The sequence below is a fragment of the Grammomys surdaster genome, unplaced genomic scaffold, assembly GCF_004785775.1.
Source record: "Grammomys surdaster isolate TR1022 unplaced genomic scaffold, NIH_TR_1.0 126124, whole genome shotgun sequence".
NCBI lineage: Eukaryota > Metazoa > Chordata > Mammalia > Rodentia > Muridae > Grammomys > Grammomys surdaster.
The window spans coordinates 1,469,613-1,488,670 of record NW_021620932.1 but is presented as its reverse complement, the minus strand read 5'-3'; the positions used below and the strand labels follow the sequence as shown (position 1 = coordinate 1,488,670).

At 43.5% G+C, this 19,058-nt stretch overlaps 1 protein-coding gene across 1 annotated transcript; it reads left to right on the top strand.

Moving 5' to 3' along the window:
- The first annotated feature begins 382 nt into the window (after positions 1–382).
- On the top strand, positions 383–17,282 carry Klf5 (Kruppel like factor 5). The gene is made up of 4 exons (XM_028756564.1): positions 383–910; positions 3,061–3,922; positions 5,442–5,501; positions 15,508–17,282. The coding sequence occupies exons 1-4, from the start codon at positions 683–685 to the stop codon at positions 15,684–15,686; spliced, it is 1,329 nt and encodes a 442-aa protein (XP_028612397.1). The 5' UTR covers positions 383–682; the 3' UTR covers positions 15,687–17,282.
- Positions 17,283–19,058: the final 1,776 nt, after the last annotated feature.

Genomic DNA, 19,058 nt, shown 5'->3' with positions numbered 1-19,058 from the left:
CTAAGACGTGCAATACTTTTTTTCGTCCTAATCCTGGCAGAGAACAGTTCAGAGAGATCTCCCTCCGCGTCTCCACCCCGATTTCCCCCTCTTCCTAGATTCCACCCGCTCCTCTCCTTCCCTCCGCCCCGTGCTCCGCCAGCCCAATCTGTCAGAGAAGTTGTGTACAAACTGCGCCGCAGCCCTGCGCGCGAAGCTCCTGGCCCGCGAGGGGTGCGGTCGGCCCGTCGGAGGCGGGACCTCGTGGGGCTTCTTTCCCACTGGCTAGTCTCTGGCCACGGGGCCTTACCATTGGCCACAAAGCTGCCAGTCGGGTGAAGTGGCCCTGCCTCCCTGGAGTTGGGTGAAATAGAGGCGGGCGTCAAGTGTCAGTAGTCGCGGGGCAGGTACGCGCCCTCTTAGCTTGCTGGTGGAGCTTGGAGGTGGCGGGAGCGGGTTCCGGCGAGAGAGCAAGCGGGCGCTGGGGCGGGGCGGGAGAAAGTGGTGGCCGGAGGACCTCGGCAGTGACGCGTGGCCGAGCCCAGGAGCTCCGATCTTCGTGCCCGCCTTCGTGAGCGTCTGGCTGCCGGCCCAGGGGTCCCCCGCCGCGGCCCCGCGCCGAGTCCGCCGTCCCGTGCCATCCCGGGCGAGGTGGGAATCGGCGATCGCCCCGTACCCCGCTCTCGTAGTCCCCAGACCGTCCATGCCCACGCGGGTGCTGACCATGAGCGCCCGCCTGGGACCAGTGCCCCAGCCGCCGGCCGCGCAGGACGAGCCCGTGTTCGCGCAGCTCAAGCCGGTGCTGGGCGCTGCGAACCCGGCCCGCGATGCGGCGCTCTTCCCCGGAGAGGATCTGAAACACGCGCACCACCACCCGCCTGCGCCGCCGCCAGCCGCCGGCCCGCGACTGCCCTCCGAGGAGCTGGTCCAGGTAGGCAGAGCGGCCGGCCTCCCTTCCCCGGCTCGGGTGTGTCTCGGCGCTGCGAGGCGCGAGCGACAGGGGCCGCTCCAGGCTGGGACGCGCGGGAACGGGTGCCCTGGTGGGCAGCCCCGCCCTGCGCTCCCAGACGGGGCGCCGCGAAGTGGATGGGGGAGCAGGGCGGGGGCCCACACGGATCTGTCCAGAGGAGGCTAAAGAGAGCCGCGCGCTCACGTGCACCTTCTCTTTCCTTGCGTGGGGATGGGAGCTTGTACCCACGCTCAACTTGGCTTAAATTGCTTCTTGACCACTCTGTCCGGATGGATCTGGCCTTGGAAGTCCACCTGCCTGCGTCCCCTGGGATGAAATAGAAATGTAGATTGGAGTACTGGGGTTTCACATACCCCGGTGGCTCACCCTAGAATAGACTGTAGGGCCCCGTTTCTGAAACTAGAATCTTAAGGTTGTATTGGAACACCGCTTTTTTCCTTAAAAAGAAACACGGACAAAAAAGGCCAGGGGTGTTGTTTTTCTTCGTGTGCGCGTAAATTTCCTCCCGGAGCCGCGTTGAAAGCTGGCAGTTGGCTTTTACACTTGCCCAGCAGCCGAATTAGAGCAAGCGCCTGTTTCTCTCGCCCACGCACGGGAGTCATATAGCCTAGAAAAAAACTTCCCGGGACTTTTAGCTAGTCCCAAGGAAAAAAAAAATTGGAAACAGACCTACATGCAAACAGCTGGAAGAGCTAAAATCAGAAACCACTAACCGCCACGGGAGCGCAGTGCACGAAAGGGTTTAGTTCGGTTTATTTCAAGACGCTTAGTTTAATAGCCTATTGCTGTATTGTGTATTTGCTCCCAGCGCCTATTTCTTGGGGTCTGCCAGTGTCATGGTGCTTTGAGAGGACAGTGGCATTTTGTCAGATGTGACTCACATGGCTACAGCATGAATCTTTATTTTTAAGTCCTGCATATCCGGGAAATCCCGTCCGTCCTCGTCCACATCCAGATCTTGATGATCTGAGGTCCGAGGTGACATTCTTTTGAAAATTAAAAGCAAAAATATGACTCCTATTCACCGATTAAGGTGCAGTGGTTTTTCTGTTTTATGAACTATTTCATTTAGTTGGGGTTTGATCTTTTTCTAACTTTTCAATGTCAAAAAAGAAAAGAGAAAAATTAAAGCTTTCGTTATATTAGGAGAGGAGAGAGCTAGGGAAAAGATAGGCGGCTGGGTCAGTAGCTGGATTGTATATGTTCTTAAACAATCAGGGCCTGGAAGATATTTGATTATTTCACTTTGGTAGTTTTCTCTCAGGAGATAGCAAGATGACTGCGCTTTTTACAGAGGAAGGGGGAATGTAGCATTGGCCCACGGAGAGGACATGATAAATGTTTTGCTGATGACTGTGCTGGCAATGCAGCAGCCTCTCCCCACCCACGGGAGTCTTAGCACCCGTCTACCAAGGGAGTGATTTCTCTCCTTGATAATTAAAGATCTGTCTTAGATAGGAATATGAATAGGTTCATTTCATTATTATAGTAACCAATTACCGAATCTGCCGGTTAAAATGAGCATCTAGATCAAATGTTGAGGGTACAATTGTTTTGTATCAGTGGATACAGGCTTTTGCTTCAAATGTTCCAAGTTTTTATTAAAAAAATACTGAAATGGGCAAAGAACATTTTGTGTTAGGTACCTGAGATAACCTAACTATGCCCACATAAAACCCCTTCGAAATAATTATTCTTAAAATGTGCAAAGGTTTTAGTTAAGTAGAGCATGTTTTAAGTGTAATGTATGTGAACAGATTTGAGGCAGTTTGGCAAAACTCTGATACTATACTTTAACTGAAGATTTACCCTTCTTCCACTGGGGTGAGACTTGATTACACCAGAAAAGAATTATGTTTTAATACCCTCCCCCTACTCCCATTAGCCTCTTTCACTTTTTGTCTGAAGATGATTTGGGGGAGTGATTTTACTAAAGACATGTCATAGAGACTTTTGGTTAACCAATAATTACAAAATTGACAGAATAAACTTGTGTGTTTATAAGCAACACTTAGGAGTCGGCCTGGCGCTCCTGGTTTTAGTAGGCCATATTTATTTATCCTTCCTGACCGGATCGGGTAGATTATGTGTATTCTTCTTTTCTTTTTTAGACAAGATGTGAAATGGAGAAGTATCTGACACCTCAGCTTCCTCCAGTTCCGATCATTTCAGATCATAAAAAGTATAGACGAGACAGTGCCTCAGTGGTAGACCAGTTCTTCACAGACACTGAAGGCTTTCCTTACAGCATCAACATGAACGTCTTCCTCCCTGACATCAGTCAACTGAGAACTGGCCTCTACAAATCCCAGAGACCGTGCGTAACACAGATCAAGACAGAACCTGTTACCATTTTCAGCCACCAGAGCGAGTCGACCGCCCCTCCTCCGGCCCCCACCCAGGCCCTCCCTGAGTTCACTAGTATATTCAGCTCGCACCAGACCACAGCGCCTGAGGTGAACAATATCTTCATCAAACAGGAACTTCCTATACCAGATCTTCATCTTTCTGTCCCTCCCCAGCAGGGCCACCTGTACCAGCTTTTGAATACACCGGATCTAGACATGCCCAGTTCGACAAACCAGACAGCAGTAATGGACACCCTTAATGTTTCTATGGCAGGCCTTAACACACACCCCTCTGCTGTTCCGCAGACGTCAATGAAACAGTTCCAGGGCATGCCCTCTTGCACGTACACCATGCCAAGTCAGTTTCTTCCTCAGCAGGCCACCTACTTTCCCCCATCGCCACCGAGCTCAGAGCCTGGAAGTCCCGATAGACAAGCTGAGATGCTCCAGAATTTAACCCCACCTCCGTCCTATGCTGCTACAATTGCTTCGAAACTGGCGATCCACAATCCAAATTTACCTGCCACTCTGCCAGTTAATTCGCCAAATATGCAACCTGTCAGATACAACAGGAGGAGTAACCCGGATCTGGAGAAGAGACGCATCCACTTCTGTGATTATAATGGTATGTGGTCTGTGTGCTCAGAGGATCAGAAGTGTTTCATGATCCCAGGTGCTCCCGAGTCTCACATTTGCTCCCTTTTGAACTTTAGGTGTGAAAATACATAGGGCGTACCTACCCGACAGTTAACTCACCCATTTTTTTTCTAAATATTTTTGTGTTTTCCGCTGGTGTATAATGGCTAGCCAGCCATAGCAGTTCATGCCTTTAATCTTAGCGATGAGACTGAGACAGGAAGATTACATTTTCAAACTAGCCTGGGCTACATAGTGAGATCCTATCTCTTAAATAATTTCCGCTGGAGAGATGGCTCAGTGGTAAGAGCATGGACTGCTCTGCTAGAGGTCCTGAGTTCAATTCCCAGCAACCACATGGTGGCTCACAGCCATCAGTGAATGTGGTTCGATGCACTCTTCTAGTGTGTGTCTGAAGATAGCTGCAGTGTGTACACATATAAATAAAAAAATCTTTTGCCGGGCAGGGCAGTGGTGGCGCACGCCTTTAATCCCAGCACTTGGGAGGCAGAGGCAGATGGAGTTTGAGGCCAGCCTGGTCTACAGAGTGAGTTCCAGGACAGCTAGGACTACACAGAGAAACCCTGTCTCAAAAAACAACAAAAAAAAAACCAATTTCCATCTATTTATTCATTTACTTAATGGCTAGACCACTCTAGGGAATAATCTAATAACTTGGATTTCTTTCTCCTTAGTAGTAAATGAAACTTGGATTTCATTTAGTCTAATACATTGTAGCACCAAATTCTAAAGTCTCTGGAGATTAAGTAGGTTGATAGACAGTAGGTCTGCTCAGGTTGTAGGGATCCCGTGGCAGGCACAAGGCTGCTCATCGGAATGGATTTAAGAACAGTTGGTTCTGTTAGTAAGTGTATGCTCATTCTTGAATGAGATATGTGACCCAAAATATATTTGGACAGTAATAAGTATATCTCCAAGTTGCAGGCATAGGGAGTTTATGGTTAATTCGGGGCATCGTTGATTGCATGCGTGCCGTGTCATGCTAAATGGTAAAAACAAAAGTAGGAGTGTAGAAAATTATAGTCAGGCTATTGGCTTAACACTGTCAGTTCTACATCCGTTACATTAAATATACATACATACATACACACACACACACACACACACACACACACACACATATATATATATATATATATATATATATACGCTCTCATGCATGCGCGCACACAATAGCTCTCCATTCACTGAAGCACGTATTACAGTAAAAAGTGCCTATTGGAATATAAACACAGAATCTCCATTTGTCGCTTGTCTGGATTACCTGTGTTCTTTGCTCCCAAAAAGATACAGAGCAGATTACCTCTGCCTTCTAATAAGGTCAAGAGGGCGCCTTGAAACTTCTTAACCAAAGCTTCCAAATACTACGTGTAGCACAAGAGATTTCATCTCTAAAGCCAGGTTTTAAACACTGAATCATCAAATGTAAAGATTTCAAAAGGCCCTGGAAATGACAAGCTGTTCTTCCTCTGTCCCCTTTATTTTAGGTTGCACAAAAGTTTATACAAAGTCGTCTCATCTGAAAGCTCACCTGAGGACTCATACGGGTAGGTAATTTTCTTGTTAATTCTGCGAGTTGTGTAAATAGTGTAAGTGGCATTCATCCTTTTAAAAGCCAATACGTGTTTGATCTCTTCTTTTCTTCTGTCAACTTTTATTTTTTTTTAATGGCCTACCTTTTCAGCAAGGGCTTGGCTCAAAAATTCAGTTCCCCAAGAAAGTCTGGTTCTGGGAAGGCTGGTGTTTCCTCAGTGAGACCTTCCCCCTGTCACCTCTCGTAGAATTAATGACCCTCAGAACATAAACAGCAGTGTTTACTAATGAATTTTAACACTTTAATGGCGATGCTATTCCTGTCTTGAAGGAAGGAAAAAAGTTCTCCTTGGTAAATCATCTTGTTTCAATAAAGTAAGGCCCTTTTAAGATAAACTTTTCCACTCACCATGTTAAGCACCAGTGCTTAGCACATTCTCTTCAGTTTCACCAGTGGCTTCAAATATTTTTGTGTTAGTTTTTTTTTTTTGCTGTGTCTGAAAAGTAGGCCTAAGGTCTGCAGAATATGAAATAGGATGATCAGGATGGAGAGTGGTACCTTAATTAAGCATTCCTCGCAAGCCGACCCCAAGCCTTGGTTTGAGAGGCCTGATCCATCCTTAGTCTTCCATTTCATTTTCATTTGCAGCATGGTTTTAAGTTCGGTCTCTAATTATATTTTGATGTGTTTCGTTAAATTCACAGCAATCCCTTGTAGGAACTATTAATTTTGAAGCCCTTGTATCAGAAACACTTTTACAATGAAATTCAGTAGCATGCTTTATTAGAGGGTTCCACATACCCATAATATTTTCAAGTGTCTGGATGGTTACTATTATAATTTTCTTAAAGAATAGCCCTAAAGGAAAAAACAGATATAAAAGTGACTGCATTTTCCCCCTCAATAAATACACCCCCCTTACCTAAAGTTCAAAGAATAAGTTTGCTAATAAAAGCGGTGACCTAGCAAAATGTATTATTCCATTATTGCCATGGAAACCAAAGTATTCAACAGTTCCTTTGAATGGGTTGTTGGATTAGTGTGAGAGGACTTGAGTCTCCCTAGGCTGGATGTTACTATGGAAATTGAGTTTTGATAAATGAAGTAGTTATCTCTAACCGCTGCATTAAAAGTAAAAGCCTTTGAACAGAGGTCAGGCTGAAGCAGAACCCTGTGAGAGCATGGTTGCAGACATTTTGTATGCGTGTTAGGGAGCGGCACTTGATAATCTGAATGCTAAACACTTCCTAAAATCCAAAGGGTAGATGCGGGCTTTCCTAGAACGGCTTTTATCTGTAGGAATGAAATCATCATTTGGGCATGAGGTTCGGTTTTGTTTTGTTTTTTTTTGTCGGCAGGTAAGCATGAATGAGCAGAATACTCTAACAGATGATTCAAACTCCAACCTAAAATCTCTATTCAGCTGACAGGTGCCAGAAGGGTCCATATAGAAAAATAGCAGAGCAACATACTAAAATACCCTTTTGTTAGACTAGCGTTGTTAGGGAAACATTGAACTTGGGTTTTTTTGAGCTTTTGATCGAGGAGAAACAGAAGTAGCTTAGAAATATTTGTGCTGTTGTTTCTCTCCTCCTCTCATCAGAAGTCCTTGAAACTGGAGATAGGAAAGAGGGAAGGCATTTTCGAGGTTAAAGTCCCTATAATAAAAGAAGTGTGCGATTGCATGGACCGATGTAATCAACCGCTTATTGCAGGCATGTTGTCAGGTTATATCTAAATAGCCTTTCCACCTTGTCAGGGTTTACTGCTCTGAATGCTTGTACCTGAGATCTGGAACTTGACCTGCTGGCAGAGAAATTTAATAGTGGGTAGTCTGAACAATGCCTGTACTAATAAAAAAAAAAAAAGGCAGACTAAGACGGAGGATCTAGGCCTAGTTAGGGTCCCATGGAGGGGAGGGACTTTGTCACTCGATCGTAAATATTGTGGCCTTAAACATCTAATGAGTAAGGCCATGTAATGTAGTTTAATGAAGTTTTGTTTGATGGTCTTTCAGATGCCCTGGGGAGGGCTTGTAACAGACTGGCTCATCTGGCTAAACCCGTTCTTAGGTAATCATGGTGCACTAAGGCTTTCTCCTCATTTCTAGTTTCTAGACAATGCCTTTTAAAATTACCTGTGTGCTGGCTACCGTTGTCTCCTCTCTCTCTCTGCTCCTGCCCTGTGAATGTACAGGAAGCCAGGAGAGTCTTGTGGCTTGTTTCCTTCTCTCTTTTTTTTTCTTCAAATGCTCAAGTAGATGAAACAGTTTTTTGTTTTTTTGTTTTTCCTTTCTGAATAGTACTGCTGATTTAATGGTGTGTCCTGTTTTTCTTTCTGTCCCATTTCCTCCCACTTGGAAAACTTGTTAGGGGACTCTGAAAAACTACATGCCAATATTGACTGTATTTGATATAAAAGAAATGCTTTTCTAATGATTGCAGGCAGAACATGAAGCACCCCAGCATTTCTGTGGAAAGTAATTGTAGTTGATTTTTTTTTAAAAAATGTCAACTTACCATATGCCTCAATTGACTTAAGCAATTAAAACAACCTTCATCTGTGTTATGTTTAATGACTTATTTCTGGGGTTTTTCGATAGTAAGTGACTCTTTAACACTTGAGTGAGTGTTACAGAGTGACAGAGTTACAGAGTGAGTCTAACCAAGTACCCTGTCATCTGTACAGCTAACTCATTCTTCCTAAGCTGGGACAAAAGAGTAATACACCAGTCTGCTTTTTCTAAGTTCACGGACTTGGATTTCTTTATAGGGAACACGTACAAAAACCCTTAAGCTCTTCTATGTCTGGTCAGACCTAGCTGTATCTGTATTTATCTGTATGTATGTAACCCAGCACACTTGGCTACATATAAGCTTCCTTTATGTGAGTGAGAGGGCGCTTGTGTATGTTATTTGTGATACGTGTGCACATTAACCTGCCTCTGTTTAGAAATAGTTAGGACTGCTTGTAGGCAACAGTGTCAATAAGTGGTCTGTTCCCAAATCGAATTATCTGTACTGTCGATAGCATTTGAAAGAACACGTCACTGGAAGTCTTATGGCTTGTGATGTTTGCAAAGGAAGGCACACATTGCCATCGATCTAAAACTTCCTATTAGTACCTTTCAAAAAGATACAACTCTGTCATCGTAAGTCACCGTGATTGATAAACTGTCTTCTGCTGTCAAAGAGAGCACTTTCTGCATTCTAGGCTACCTTAGCAGGGTTTGCTCCAGACAGACCCCTTCTCCATATTCCTTTATGAATATGTATAGCAATTTTCGGCCTTGGCTTTCTTTCTGGTCCAAGGTAGAGTTAGCTGTATAAAGAAGAAGTATTTAGGGGCAACACTCAAGAGTCTGCACATCTCGGCTGGCCAGGGGGTGAACAAGAAAATGGGTAGGTAGAAACTGTGCCCCAAATGAACATAAATCACAACAGCACAAAAACAACTCTTAAGTACTGTACTCAAGCATCCCTGATGAAGAGGGCCTGTAGTCTATCCTTCAGTGTGAAGAGTCTACCTTCACCCTTAACCTGCTGTAAGAACCAAATTATCCAGAGACCTTTATCTATGAGATGTCACCATGTGTACCTGTAAGTCCGTAATAATTAAACCTCTGTTTCAGTGTCTAAGTTTGACTTGGGCACTAAGCAAGCACCCTGCATACGAATGTTGAGTCAGGTCTTTGCTGAGAGCTCATCTTTCCATTGGCTTTATCAAAAACAGCTTTGATAATGCTCCCTTCTGAGATGTTTTGAGGACAGGCATTTCTCCGCTGAAAAAGAACATTCAAACTAATCTGTGGAGAAGGGGTGAAAGGAGACCCATGAAGGATTTCATTTCAGGCCTTAATGGATGATGCCACTCATTGGATCTAGAATCTACCGGTTAGCTGCATAACCTGTTGTATCAGAATAACCATCCCATAAGGAAAATACTTTGTACATATAGAATCTAGTGACTTTTTTATATCTAAAAATATTGCATTGAAAAGCATCACCATTCAGGAATTGGTGAAATGAATTACTGTTCTTTCAGTATTGGCTTTCACTTGTAGGTTTGAAATTTATTTATTTTTTTTTACTTTGACTTTCAGGCACTTTTTTTTTCTTTTAAAGTAGTGTCTTAAGTGACTTGTTAGTTTAGACTCCAGGAAAAGTATTTATGAACATGAAAGCTTAGACAAAATTTCTTTTTAATGACTCACTGGTGAGAGAGACTAACCTTTGCTTCGGGGAGTCCTTCCATCAGAAAAACATTTACATAGGAAATTGATCAAACATTGTTTCAAGATGATAAAGCTTATCAAAGGTTAAGAAGGATAATTTAATTCCGCAGACATTTCTGATCGGTTTCATGAAGAATCCAAAGAATTAATCTCGTCTTACCCTTTAGTTTTTAAGCTCGCGGGAGGAGACAGCTCCCACGTAGATGAAACAGAATCGCTGGAATTGAGCTCGAAGCAATCATCCATGTGGTGTGGAAAGCAGTATTTAAAAATATATATTTTAATTACCCGGGAATTTTCCCTTGCTAGGTATTTTTAGTTCTATCTATCTGATGGCTTACATCTTTTCTGGTGAAAAAGATTAGAAACAAAGTCATGTCCTACAAGAGGGGAAGTTACTCCTTGTCTGCCTATGACAATTCGTATTGCTGGAATTAAACTAGCAGGCCTGTTTAAAGACCAGGTAATGCATTAGAAGCATACAGTGGCAGGCTTTTGCTTAAACACATCTGCATAGAATGAGTTTCCCTTTAGCTGTTGATAAAGAGGCAGATCAGCTGCTGGGCTGGGAGGGGAGCCAGGTGAAGTCTGGGTAAAGGGAAGGGTATCACCAGACAACCAAGTGGAAGTAGCATCTTTCTGTCAGGGGCTTCGAATTGGTGATTTATTTCCACTGTTAGTGCTTGCCGAGGCTGAGAATTATCCAAGAATAGGAGCAAGGGACCACTCCACCTGTCCCTTCAGCCTCCACAGCAGAGGCACGTCCTTCTATTCTACTCTCCAGCAGATGAGCAAGTTCTGGTTCCCCTTAGAAAGCCCCATGAAAGGCCTCCAGGCCTTTCAGAAACTACTCCAGTTCCATAGAAGGAATTTTGTTTACAGAGAATCTGTGACCCGTGTATCTTCAGGATAAGGGATTCTAGAATTTTATCCTGAAGACACTCAAAGCAAGATTGTCAAATATATTCACATTACCCCAGTGGTCCCAAGCCTGAGCCAGCCTTCCCTCATCTTCATTATGAGAAGAACTGCTCAGATTTGGCCCATACAGTTTTCAGAGGCAGAAGATGGGGAATACAGAACAGAAGGGTAGTCAGGAATACAAAATATAGCCCCCTGAGATCCTATCCTTTCCCCTCCTTGCCTAGGGCTTCATTAAATAACTGACTGACTCAAGTGCATTTGATCCGGGGACTGAACCTACCACCCTGTGCAGGAAAACCACAACCTCTAGCACTGAGGCGCATCCCCAGCCCAAGTCAAAGTCAGTGCATGTGGTGAGGACACAGTGCAGTGGCTACTCAAGGTCAGGTTTTTTTTCTAGAAGGGAGAATAGGATTTGGATTTAAAAGGATGAGTTGAGAAACTCGACGAAGAAGGGAGTTCTGTGAGCTCTTTAACATTACTTCCCGTGGATGGGCCGTTACTGACACTCAGGAAGCCTCAGCTTACAGGGCAAACCTTCCTGTTCCAGGTCTAGGAGACCACTGCTGCTACAAACCCCGAATAAAATCTCTTCATGGAAAAGTACTAGCATGGTTGTATAAACAAGTCAGCGAGCCCAAAGTCACTATCACTTTTCTCAGATATGTAAATCTTATTTTGCCATAGTTCCTTAATTGTATTATTATGTTTCCCCTTTTGATTATTAGCAGGCCTAGTATTGAGTCTGTTTCAGGAACTAATACCCACAAGACAGACAAGGTAATGTTAGGGAACATAGTGATTGGTCAGACACCATCTTCTTCATGCCAGGCGTTCGTTCCTAGTGCAGGCTGTGCCCTCCCTCTTCAGTTCTGGTGGTTTGGGGGCTCTTACTAGATTGATTTAGAGCATCTTTCAATCATTGAAGGAATCATACCTGTTTACTGTAAAATAGGCTTCAGAGTTACCTCATTTCCTTTGTTACAACAGTCTATGTAGAACTTTCTAGAAAAGAGCCTTGCTGTCCGACTATTGAATATGTTCAACAGAGCAGAGAGACCTCCATTCTATTGTAGTTGGGTCAGAAAATGAAAAAAATCTGTTCAACCAAGAAAAATAGATAATGTTGTTTCTTATTGAGGATTGTCTTTTTAATACTTGGCAAAACAAGCATTCTCAAACATGGAGAAGGGAACCCTCTTTAGGGTAGCATTAGAGATTGTCAGTTCTAGTGTGGAACAGCTTTCTGGGTCCCTTGAAGCTGTAAAAAAAAGATGAGTCTCTGCAACTGACCAGTCCAGCTACAGTGCGCCTCAAACTTCACAACAGGCTTTTACGGGTCTCTGAGTCCCTTTCCCCTTCACGAGAGGTGGTAGAATCCAAGTAAATTTGAACAATATGTATGTATCCATTTCTTGAATTGAAGAGTGTAGTAACTGTTTGCTAATGGAAGACTTAAGTGGGACATAAGAGAGCAGCAGACCCCGGGACTCTTAATGTAGAGCCAATCGGTCGGCTTCTAACTTCTGGAGTTGCTCTTGAGGGTTGAAGGTAGAGGTAGAGAACTTACTAGCTTTAGAGTGGACTCCTGGAGACCTGATGGAGGCTTGTCTCTTTCCTCTTGTAGTTTCTGCTGAGGTTTTTATACAGTATGCTAATCAGTTTTATCGGCATGAGGAGTAAGTGTGTTTAACTTGGGCATGTTTTTCAGAGACGGGGGCTTCTTCAGCCATCTCTTTAACTGTAAGGCTGAGAAGCAAATGCACGCCGTGCGATACATTGGGTTTCCACAGCACACAAGCTTGCCACTGTTTTCACTTTGCCCTGCCATAGTTTGACGCTAGCAGCAGGGCTTAAAAATAAATACAGTGGATGTCGAAAGAGCTTAACCGAGTATTTCAAATTGGTGGTATTGGAAAGAGATTCTTTAAAAATCCAATTAAAGTTTTGAAAGCTCTAGCCTGTTGAAATGTAACTTGGAGGAAGTCAGTTTGCTTTCCCAGAAGTACTGGCCGTAGTGTTTCTGGCTGAGGAAAAAAGACTTGAGTCTGCTCTTTAGCCAGAAATGGGGTACCAGCTTCCGCTGCGATGTTTTACTTGAACAGTGTTGACACTTGAACAAATCCCATAGAAACTGCCCCAAGTAGGGGGATAGTCATCCGTGCTTTTATAGTAAGCCTTGGCCCCGGCTCCTGCCCTTCCAGACACTGGTGGTATTCTTGGCTGAACAAGCTATAGATGCACTTATGTGAGAGCAAAACCCCAAATGTTTTAGGAACTTTAATGGCTACTGTATGTCAACCAATCAGTAAAGTCAACTTGACAAAATATTGGTGCAGTTTATGGCTTTGCAGCCAATAAAAACAGTGAACAAAAAGAGTTCAGTGTCCCCTGCTTCTAACATAGACCCTGAAACTTCATTCTATGCTATGTAATTATTAAATTCAAAAGGCATGAATGATCCTTCTTAAATTGGGACTCCGAGGAAGTTTTTTTTTTTTCTTTCTTGATTTAAACACCAGAATTAGACCTCTCTCTCCCGTGGAATGACAGGAAAGCCATGCTTGTTACTGTAAATTTTTTTTCGCTAGACTTTTCTGTGTGAAGCTTTCTTCTATGTGATTGACACTCCCGATCCAGATAGTAACAGTTACCATTAAAGTCTTTCTGTGAATCCAGCGTTGTGTGTGGATGTAAATGAAGAGAAATGACTTCTACTTAAAAGCCTGGAGTGTTAGTGTAACATTCTAGACTGAGTTTACTATGAGGGAGGAAAGCTCACGTCTTCAAACTCACCAGACAGAGCTACAAGGTGACATACTCAGTGATTCAGCGTGTGCACGTGTGCGCGCGCACACACGCACCCCACACGCACCCCACACACACACACCACACACACCCCACACACACCACACACACACCACACACCCCACACACACCACACACACACCACACACCCCACACACCCCACACAACCACACACATCACATACCACACATACACATGACCATACACATACCCCACACACACACATCACATACCACACATACACACATCACATACCACACATACACACGACCATACACATACCGCACATGCCACACACACACACATACCACACACAAACAGCACAGCACACACGTGTGATGGAGGAGAAATTTAGAATCTAGATGTACATTTGACTTTTTTTGAGATAGCACGTTGTTATATGTAGTGTAGGCTGGTTTCAAAAATCATAATCCCCCTGCCTTAGCCCCACCAGTATTGGAATTACAGGGATTTACCTTCATGCCTGGCTGAGACGTGCACTTTTTTTTTTTTTTTTTTTTTTTGGTTTTTTTGAGACAGGGTTTCTCTGTGTAGTCCTGGAACTCACTCTGTAGACCAGGCTAGCCTCGAACTCTCAAACTCAGAGATCCGCCTGCCTCTGCCTTCCAAGTGCTGGGATTAAAGGCATGCGCCACCACTGCCCGGCCAAGATGTTCATTTTTTTACATCAGAGGCAGAAGCAGGGCCAGAGAGAGAAGGCCAGGGTGAGCTCCTGTGAGGGAAGGAACCAGTTTCACGTGATTCATTCTGGCTGTTGCTTCTTTGTCCTGTTGTTAGACTGTAGAGTCACTATCGATCAGGACAATGGAGGATATGTTAGTCACCGACTGCAGAAGCTGCAGCTTTTGTGGTACTGACATTCACCTGAGCAGCCACCAGTGTACAGAACACTGCTAAGTTAGACAAGAAAGGTTGTGCAGTTGCTCTGCTCAGAACAACCCGCGTCTCTCCCCTTTCACCCCAAGCTGGCTTTCAGCAGCAATCTTTTCTGCCTCAGGCCAGCCACAAGGAAACCTTTTGAAAGGAAGTTGGGGACAATTTATTCATGAAAACCCCAGCAAAAAGCAAATAACAAATGAAGTCATGACAAATTGGAGTGCTCAAAAACATGAAATTTGGAGTATTTACATAGAAAAAATACATGATCCTAAATTAAAATTGTACTATAAATATTGAGTCATTTTTGGAAGTGGCTGGCAAACTTGGGAGAACATTAGGAATCAGAGAAATTGTACAATGGGATGGGCTCAGATATTAGCTCACTGTTAAATGCAGATGGCTGGGCCTGGGGGCGGGGAACCAGAAAGATTGGGCCAGGCTTTTAGGTGTCAATAGTGTACTTCCCCGAGGCCTGCCCTTCTTGTTTTATTATATTTCACAAATTTGCTGTGGCCTGGACAATTGCCAGATTGTTCATTGAGTACGTTGGGGGTGGAGGGTCTCTATGTAGCCCTGGCTGTCTTGGAACTCACTCTGTAGACCAGGCTAGCCAAGAACTCCACAGATCAACCTGCATCTTCCTCCCAAATGCTGGGATTAAAGGCCTGGACCACCACGTCCAACCTCATAGAATTTTGATAACCCTTGTGGAGTTGGCCGTTGTCATAGACAAAGTTCATCACCCTTGTTGTGTACCAGCAAATGCTGAAATTATGGGTTGGAGACAAGGGCTCAGTAGCCCTTGCCTAACATGCTGAAGGACACCGCTTTAATATCCTTAGCACTCAAAAAGAGAAAGGAAAACCTCATGCCTTCCTTATCAGTTTAAATCTATCAGTACCAGACTCTGGCTTACTTAAGGAATTAAAAAAAAAAATCAAATGCAAAGTGTTTAGATAAATATTTCAAGTTTTCTGGTTTATATGGTTGGCCTTGTAGTGTGGAAGGCCAGGTGGACTGATTCCCAACTCCAGCTTGTGACATACCGTATTGTCCTCGAGGCAGCGCTGCGCGGTTCCCAGTGGGGATGGGGTGTGGGCTTTGCAGTTGGTCTTGCAGCAGACCACCTCACCCTGTCTCTTCCTTGTCACAGGTGAGAAGCCCTACAAGTGTACCTGGGAGGGCTGCGACTGGAGGTTTGCCCGGTCGGACGAGCTGACCCGCCACTACAGGAAGCACACGGGTGCCAAGCCGTTCCAGTGCGTGGTGTGCAACCGCAGCTTCTCCCGCTCCGACCACCTCGCGCTGCACATGAAGCGCCACCAGAACTGAGCACTGCGCCAAGCCGCTCGACGCCTCGCAGTCCGCTCCGCCATCCTTTAAACCGCAGACCTAACTTCATATAAAAAAAAAAATCAAAAGAACTGGAAATGTATATTTTGTATATTTGAGGCCACAGGGAATACATTGTATCAATACCAAAGTGTTTGGTCATTTTGAGAACCTGGAAGCTTGCTGTCATGCTCAACCACTAGCTTTATTCCAGCAAACTTCATCTCCAGACAGGCAGCCGCATCTCAGCATGGGGAACTGGTGGGGGTGCACGGGGTGCGTATGCTGTTTCTTATACAGACTGCACACACGCAGTCATGTGTGACATTGTTTAGGGTAAACCGATTGGCAGGCACCCAGACAGATTGTCAAGATTTTACTTGACGTGGACTCATTTTTCTTAAGATTAGATTATTTCCATAGATGGGAGGTACACAGTGTACCTGGCAATTCACAAATAGCCATTGAACAAATGTTTTTGTTTTGTTTTGTTTTATATGAGTTGCCTATATTTGCTATTCAGAATTTTGTAAATATGCAAATCAGCTTTATAGGTTTATTACAAGTTTTTAAGAGAATTGTTTGGGGGGGAGAAATCATACTTTTGAAAATAATTATGAATACATTTACAGTTAGAGTTTGTGGTAAGATACCTCTCAAATTACCAAAACCATTTTTGGGGGGAGGGGCTAATCATTCAAATGAGAGTAAAATGCAAATTTCACTCACTGATTGAAATAAGATTTTATTTTAAATATGAGAGTTTTTTTTATGTGAATTTAAACTGAAATGCTTAAAGATAGTTACAATACACAGACATTAATGGTCTTACCATTAGTTAAACAGTATCATTTTTTTTCTAAGTGGAGAAGGATTGTTGTGTTCCTTGTTGATCTTAAAGACGCTGTTTTCACTCGTGGAAGCATTGAATTTCTGGTGCAGTTTCTCTCAGACTAGGATGTTTGCTCATGCAGTGCTGTTGGTTAAATGACAATTTTTGCGGATTTTTGCATGTAATACCCAGTGAGACACAGTAATTTTATTGAAATTACAGTGCCACGTAGTTAACCTGTTGTTAATACTGACTCGTTGTCTGCCTTTAATATCAGTGATGTGTTGAAAGCTTACCAATATGCAATACGGCTAGGAATGTGACATGGATGCTGTTAACCAAAGGGCAGAAATCACAAGCAAAATGCCAAAAGCGGTCTTAATTAAAAATCTTGTTTTTAAAATATTGTTTTATCATTATTTATTTTGTGGTAATATAGTAAGTTTTTTTTTTTTTAGAAAACAATTTTCATAACTTGATAAATTATAGTTTCGTTTGTTAGAAAAGTTGCTTTGACGTGTAAATAGGCAACAAACGGTGTAAATAGTTTTGTAAGGCTCCAAGATGTTTATACGTGGACACACCTACATCAAAAGCATAACTCGGCTGCTGTTCTGCTGCTTCGTCCCTTATTTTTGTATTGTGGTAATTTCCTATGCAAATATCAGCAAGCAGCTGTATAGCTGTAGAATTTTTTGAGAGAATGAGATGTTTATATATTAACGACAATTTTTTTTTTTTTGAAAATAAAAAGTGCCTAAAAGATTTATGTGGTGCCTTCTTGACCTTCCATAGCACGGGTATATTACAGTCTTAAATCAAGTTTCTATGGTGGGTCAGATCAGGAACGTGAACTGGATGTAGAGGTATATGCTTTGTAACCCTACCCTCCGAGAGGACACTAACAACACCTTGAAGACACAGGTGAAGTCAGGGTGGGTTTGTGTCTCAGTTGGTAGGGTGGATTGCCCATCCTGCATGAGGCAGGCAGTGGAGGTGCACAGCTGTAATCCCAGCCCTCACAGACGCAAGAAGGTGTGAAGTTCAAAGTTACCCTTTCGACAAAGTTCAAGGCTGTTCTAAACTATTTGAACTCTCATCTTAACTATAAAAACAGAAACAGCAAGTGTAAAGGGAAGAGTAATTCACAAATGCTTCGATTTGTGTGAGCACTTCATACACTGGACCTTTTCAGCATGGTCAGTTGGAGGTAGTGACTTGTATTACTTTGGAAAATTGTCGAAGGCAAACAGGAGTTGGATTTATTTTTGTACCTTTATTTTAGGTAGTATCTGTGTAGCCCTTGCTAGCTTGGAGCTTGCTATCTAGACCAGACTGGCCTTGAGCTCACAGATCACATGACTCTTAGGTACTGGGATTAAAGGCGACAGCCACCTCGCCCAGCCAGGACTGGGATTTTTCAAATTGGAGGTTATTTTGGTTTTTTCAAGTTCTGAATCTCGAACCCACATGATTTCGTATACCTGTATGAGCTGACAGCTGGGTAACAGTCATTCCTCTAGAAGCCTTTTACCCAACAGCAACACCTGAATCTTAATCCCAATGTGAACACTTGGGACTAGAGAAGTTAATTCTAAGCCTGTTTTGGGAAATAGCTGGGTCTGTAGTGTAGAGTTTCAAAAAACAAGGTTATCAGTGAAAGTTCCTCCTACCCCCCCAGTACGGGCTGTCTCAGAATAACAAAGACCTGGTTGTGACCCCAAGAGGAAAACCTCCATAGTAGAGGAGAGAATGCAGAATAGTTAACTGTATTGTCACTCCATCTTGAAGAAGGGAACCCAGTGCTCACAAGTGGAGTTTGCAAAACAAGTTTTCTCCAGTAAGAAAAGGTAGGCAGGGTGTGACTACAGTATAGAAATGGGTTGACAGTGCTCCGGACAGGTGATGCCAACAGGGAAAAGTCACGCCGACAGTATCACCTTCATGTAACCCGATGAAAATAACACTTGACTCTGTGGTCTTAGAACATTCATATTCTATGTCATGAGAGGCAAGAGACAGCACATGGGCATCCTATAAAATACTGCCAAGGCCAGGATAACACTCGGGGGCTCTTAATGTGGCATGCTAACCAAAAGCCATGGAGGAGAAAGGGAACTGGGCATGGTGGCCACAGACCTGACTCAAAAAGCGGGAAGCAGGAAGGACTGAGGAAACGCACATAAATGAAGTAATTAGTGTGCCAATGTTGGTTCATCTATTGGGATAGTTGTCTACTATTGTACACTTTTGTCATTTTTGTGTTAGTAATTTACATTTCATTCTTTTTTTTTTTTTTGGTTTGATACGGGGTTTCTCTGTGTACTTTTGACCGTCATGAAATTCTTTTTGTAAACCAGGCTGGCCTCAAACTCATAGAAATCCACCTGCCTGTACCTCCCAAGTGCTGGGATTAAAGGCGTGCATCACAATGCCTAGCTAGTAATTTATATTTCAAGTAAGACAAAATAAGGGTTGAGAGTAGAAGAATTTTGATACCATTGTCTTTTTTTTTTTTTTTTTTTTTTTTTTTTTTTTTG

Excerpts from the sequence above, each read along its gene's own strand:
- Klf5 (XM_028756564.1), top strand. The coding sequence starts at position 683 with ATGCCCACGCGGGTGCTGACCATGAGCGCCCGCCTGGGACCAGTGCCC. Across the intron at positions 911-3,060 it reads CCTCCGAGGAGCTGGTCCAG|ACAAGATGTGAAATGGAGAA; the intron begins GTAGGCAGAGCG and ends TTTCTTTTTTAG. Across the intron at positions 5,502-15,507 it reads TCACCTGAGGACTCATACGG|GTGAGAAGCCCTACAAGTGT; the intron begins GTAGGTAATTTT and ends TCCTTGTCACAG.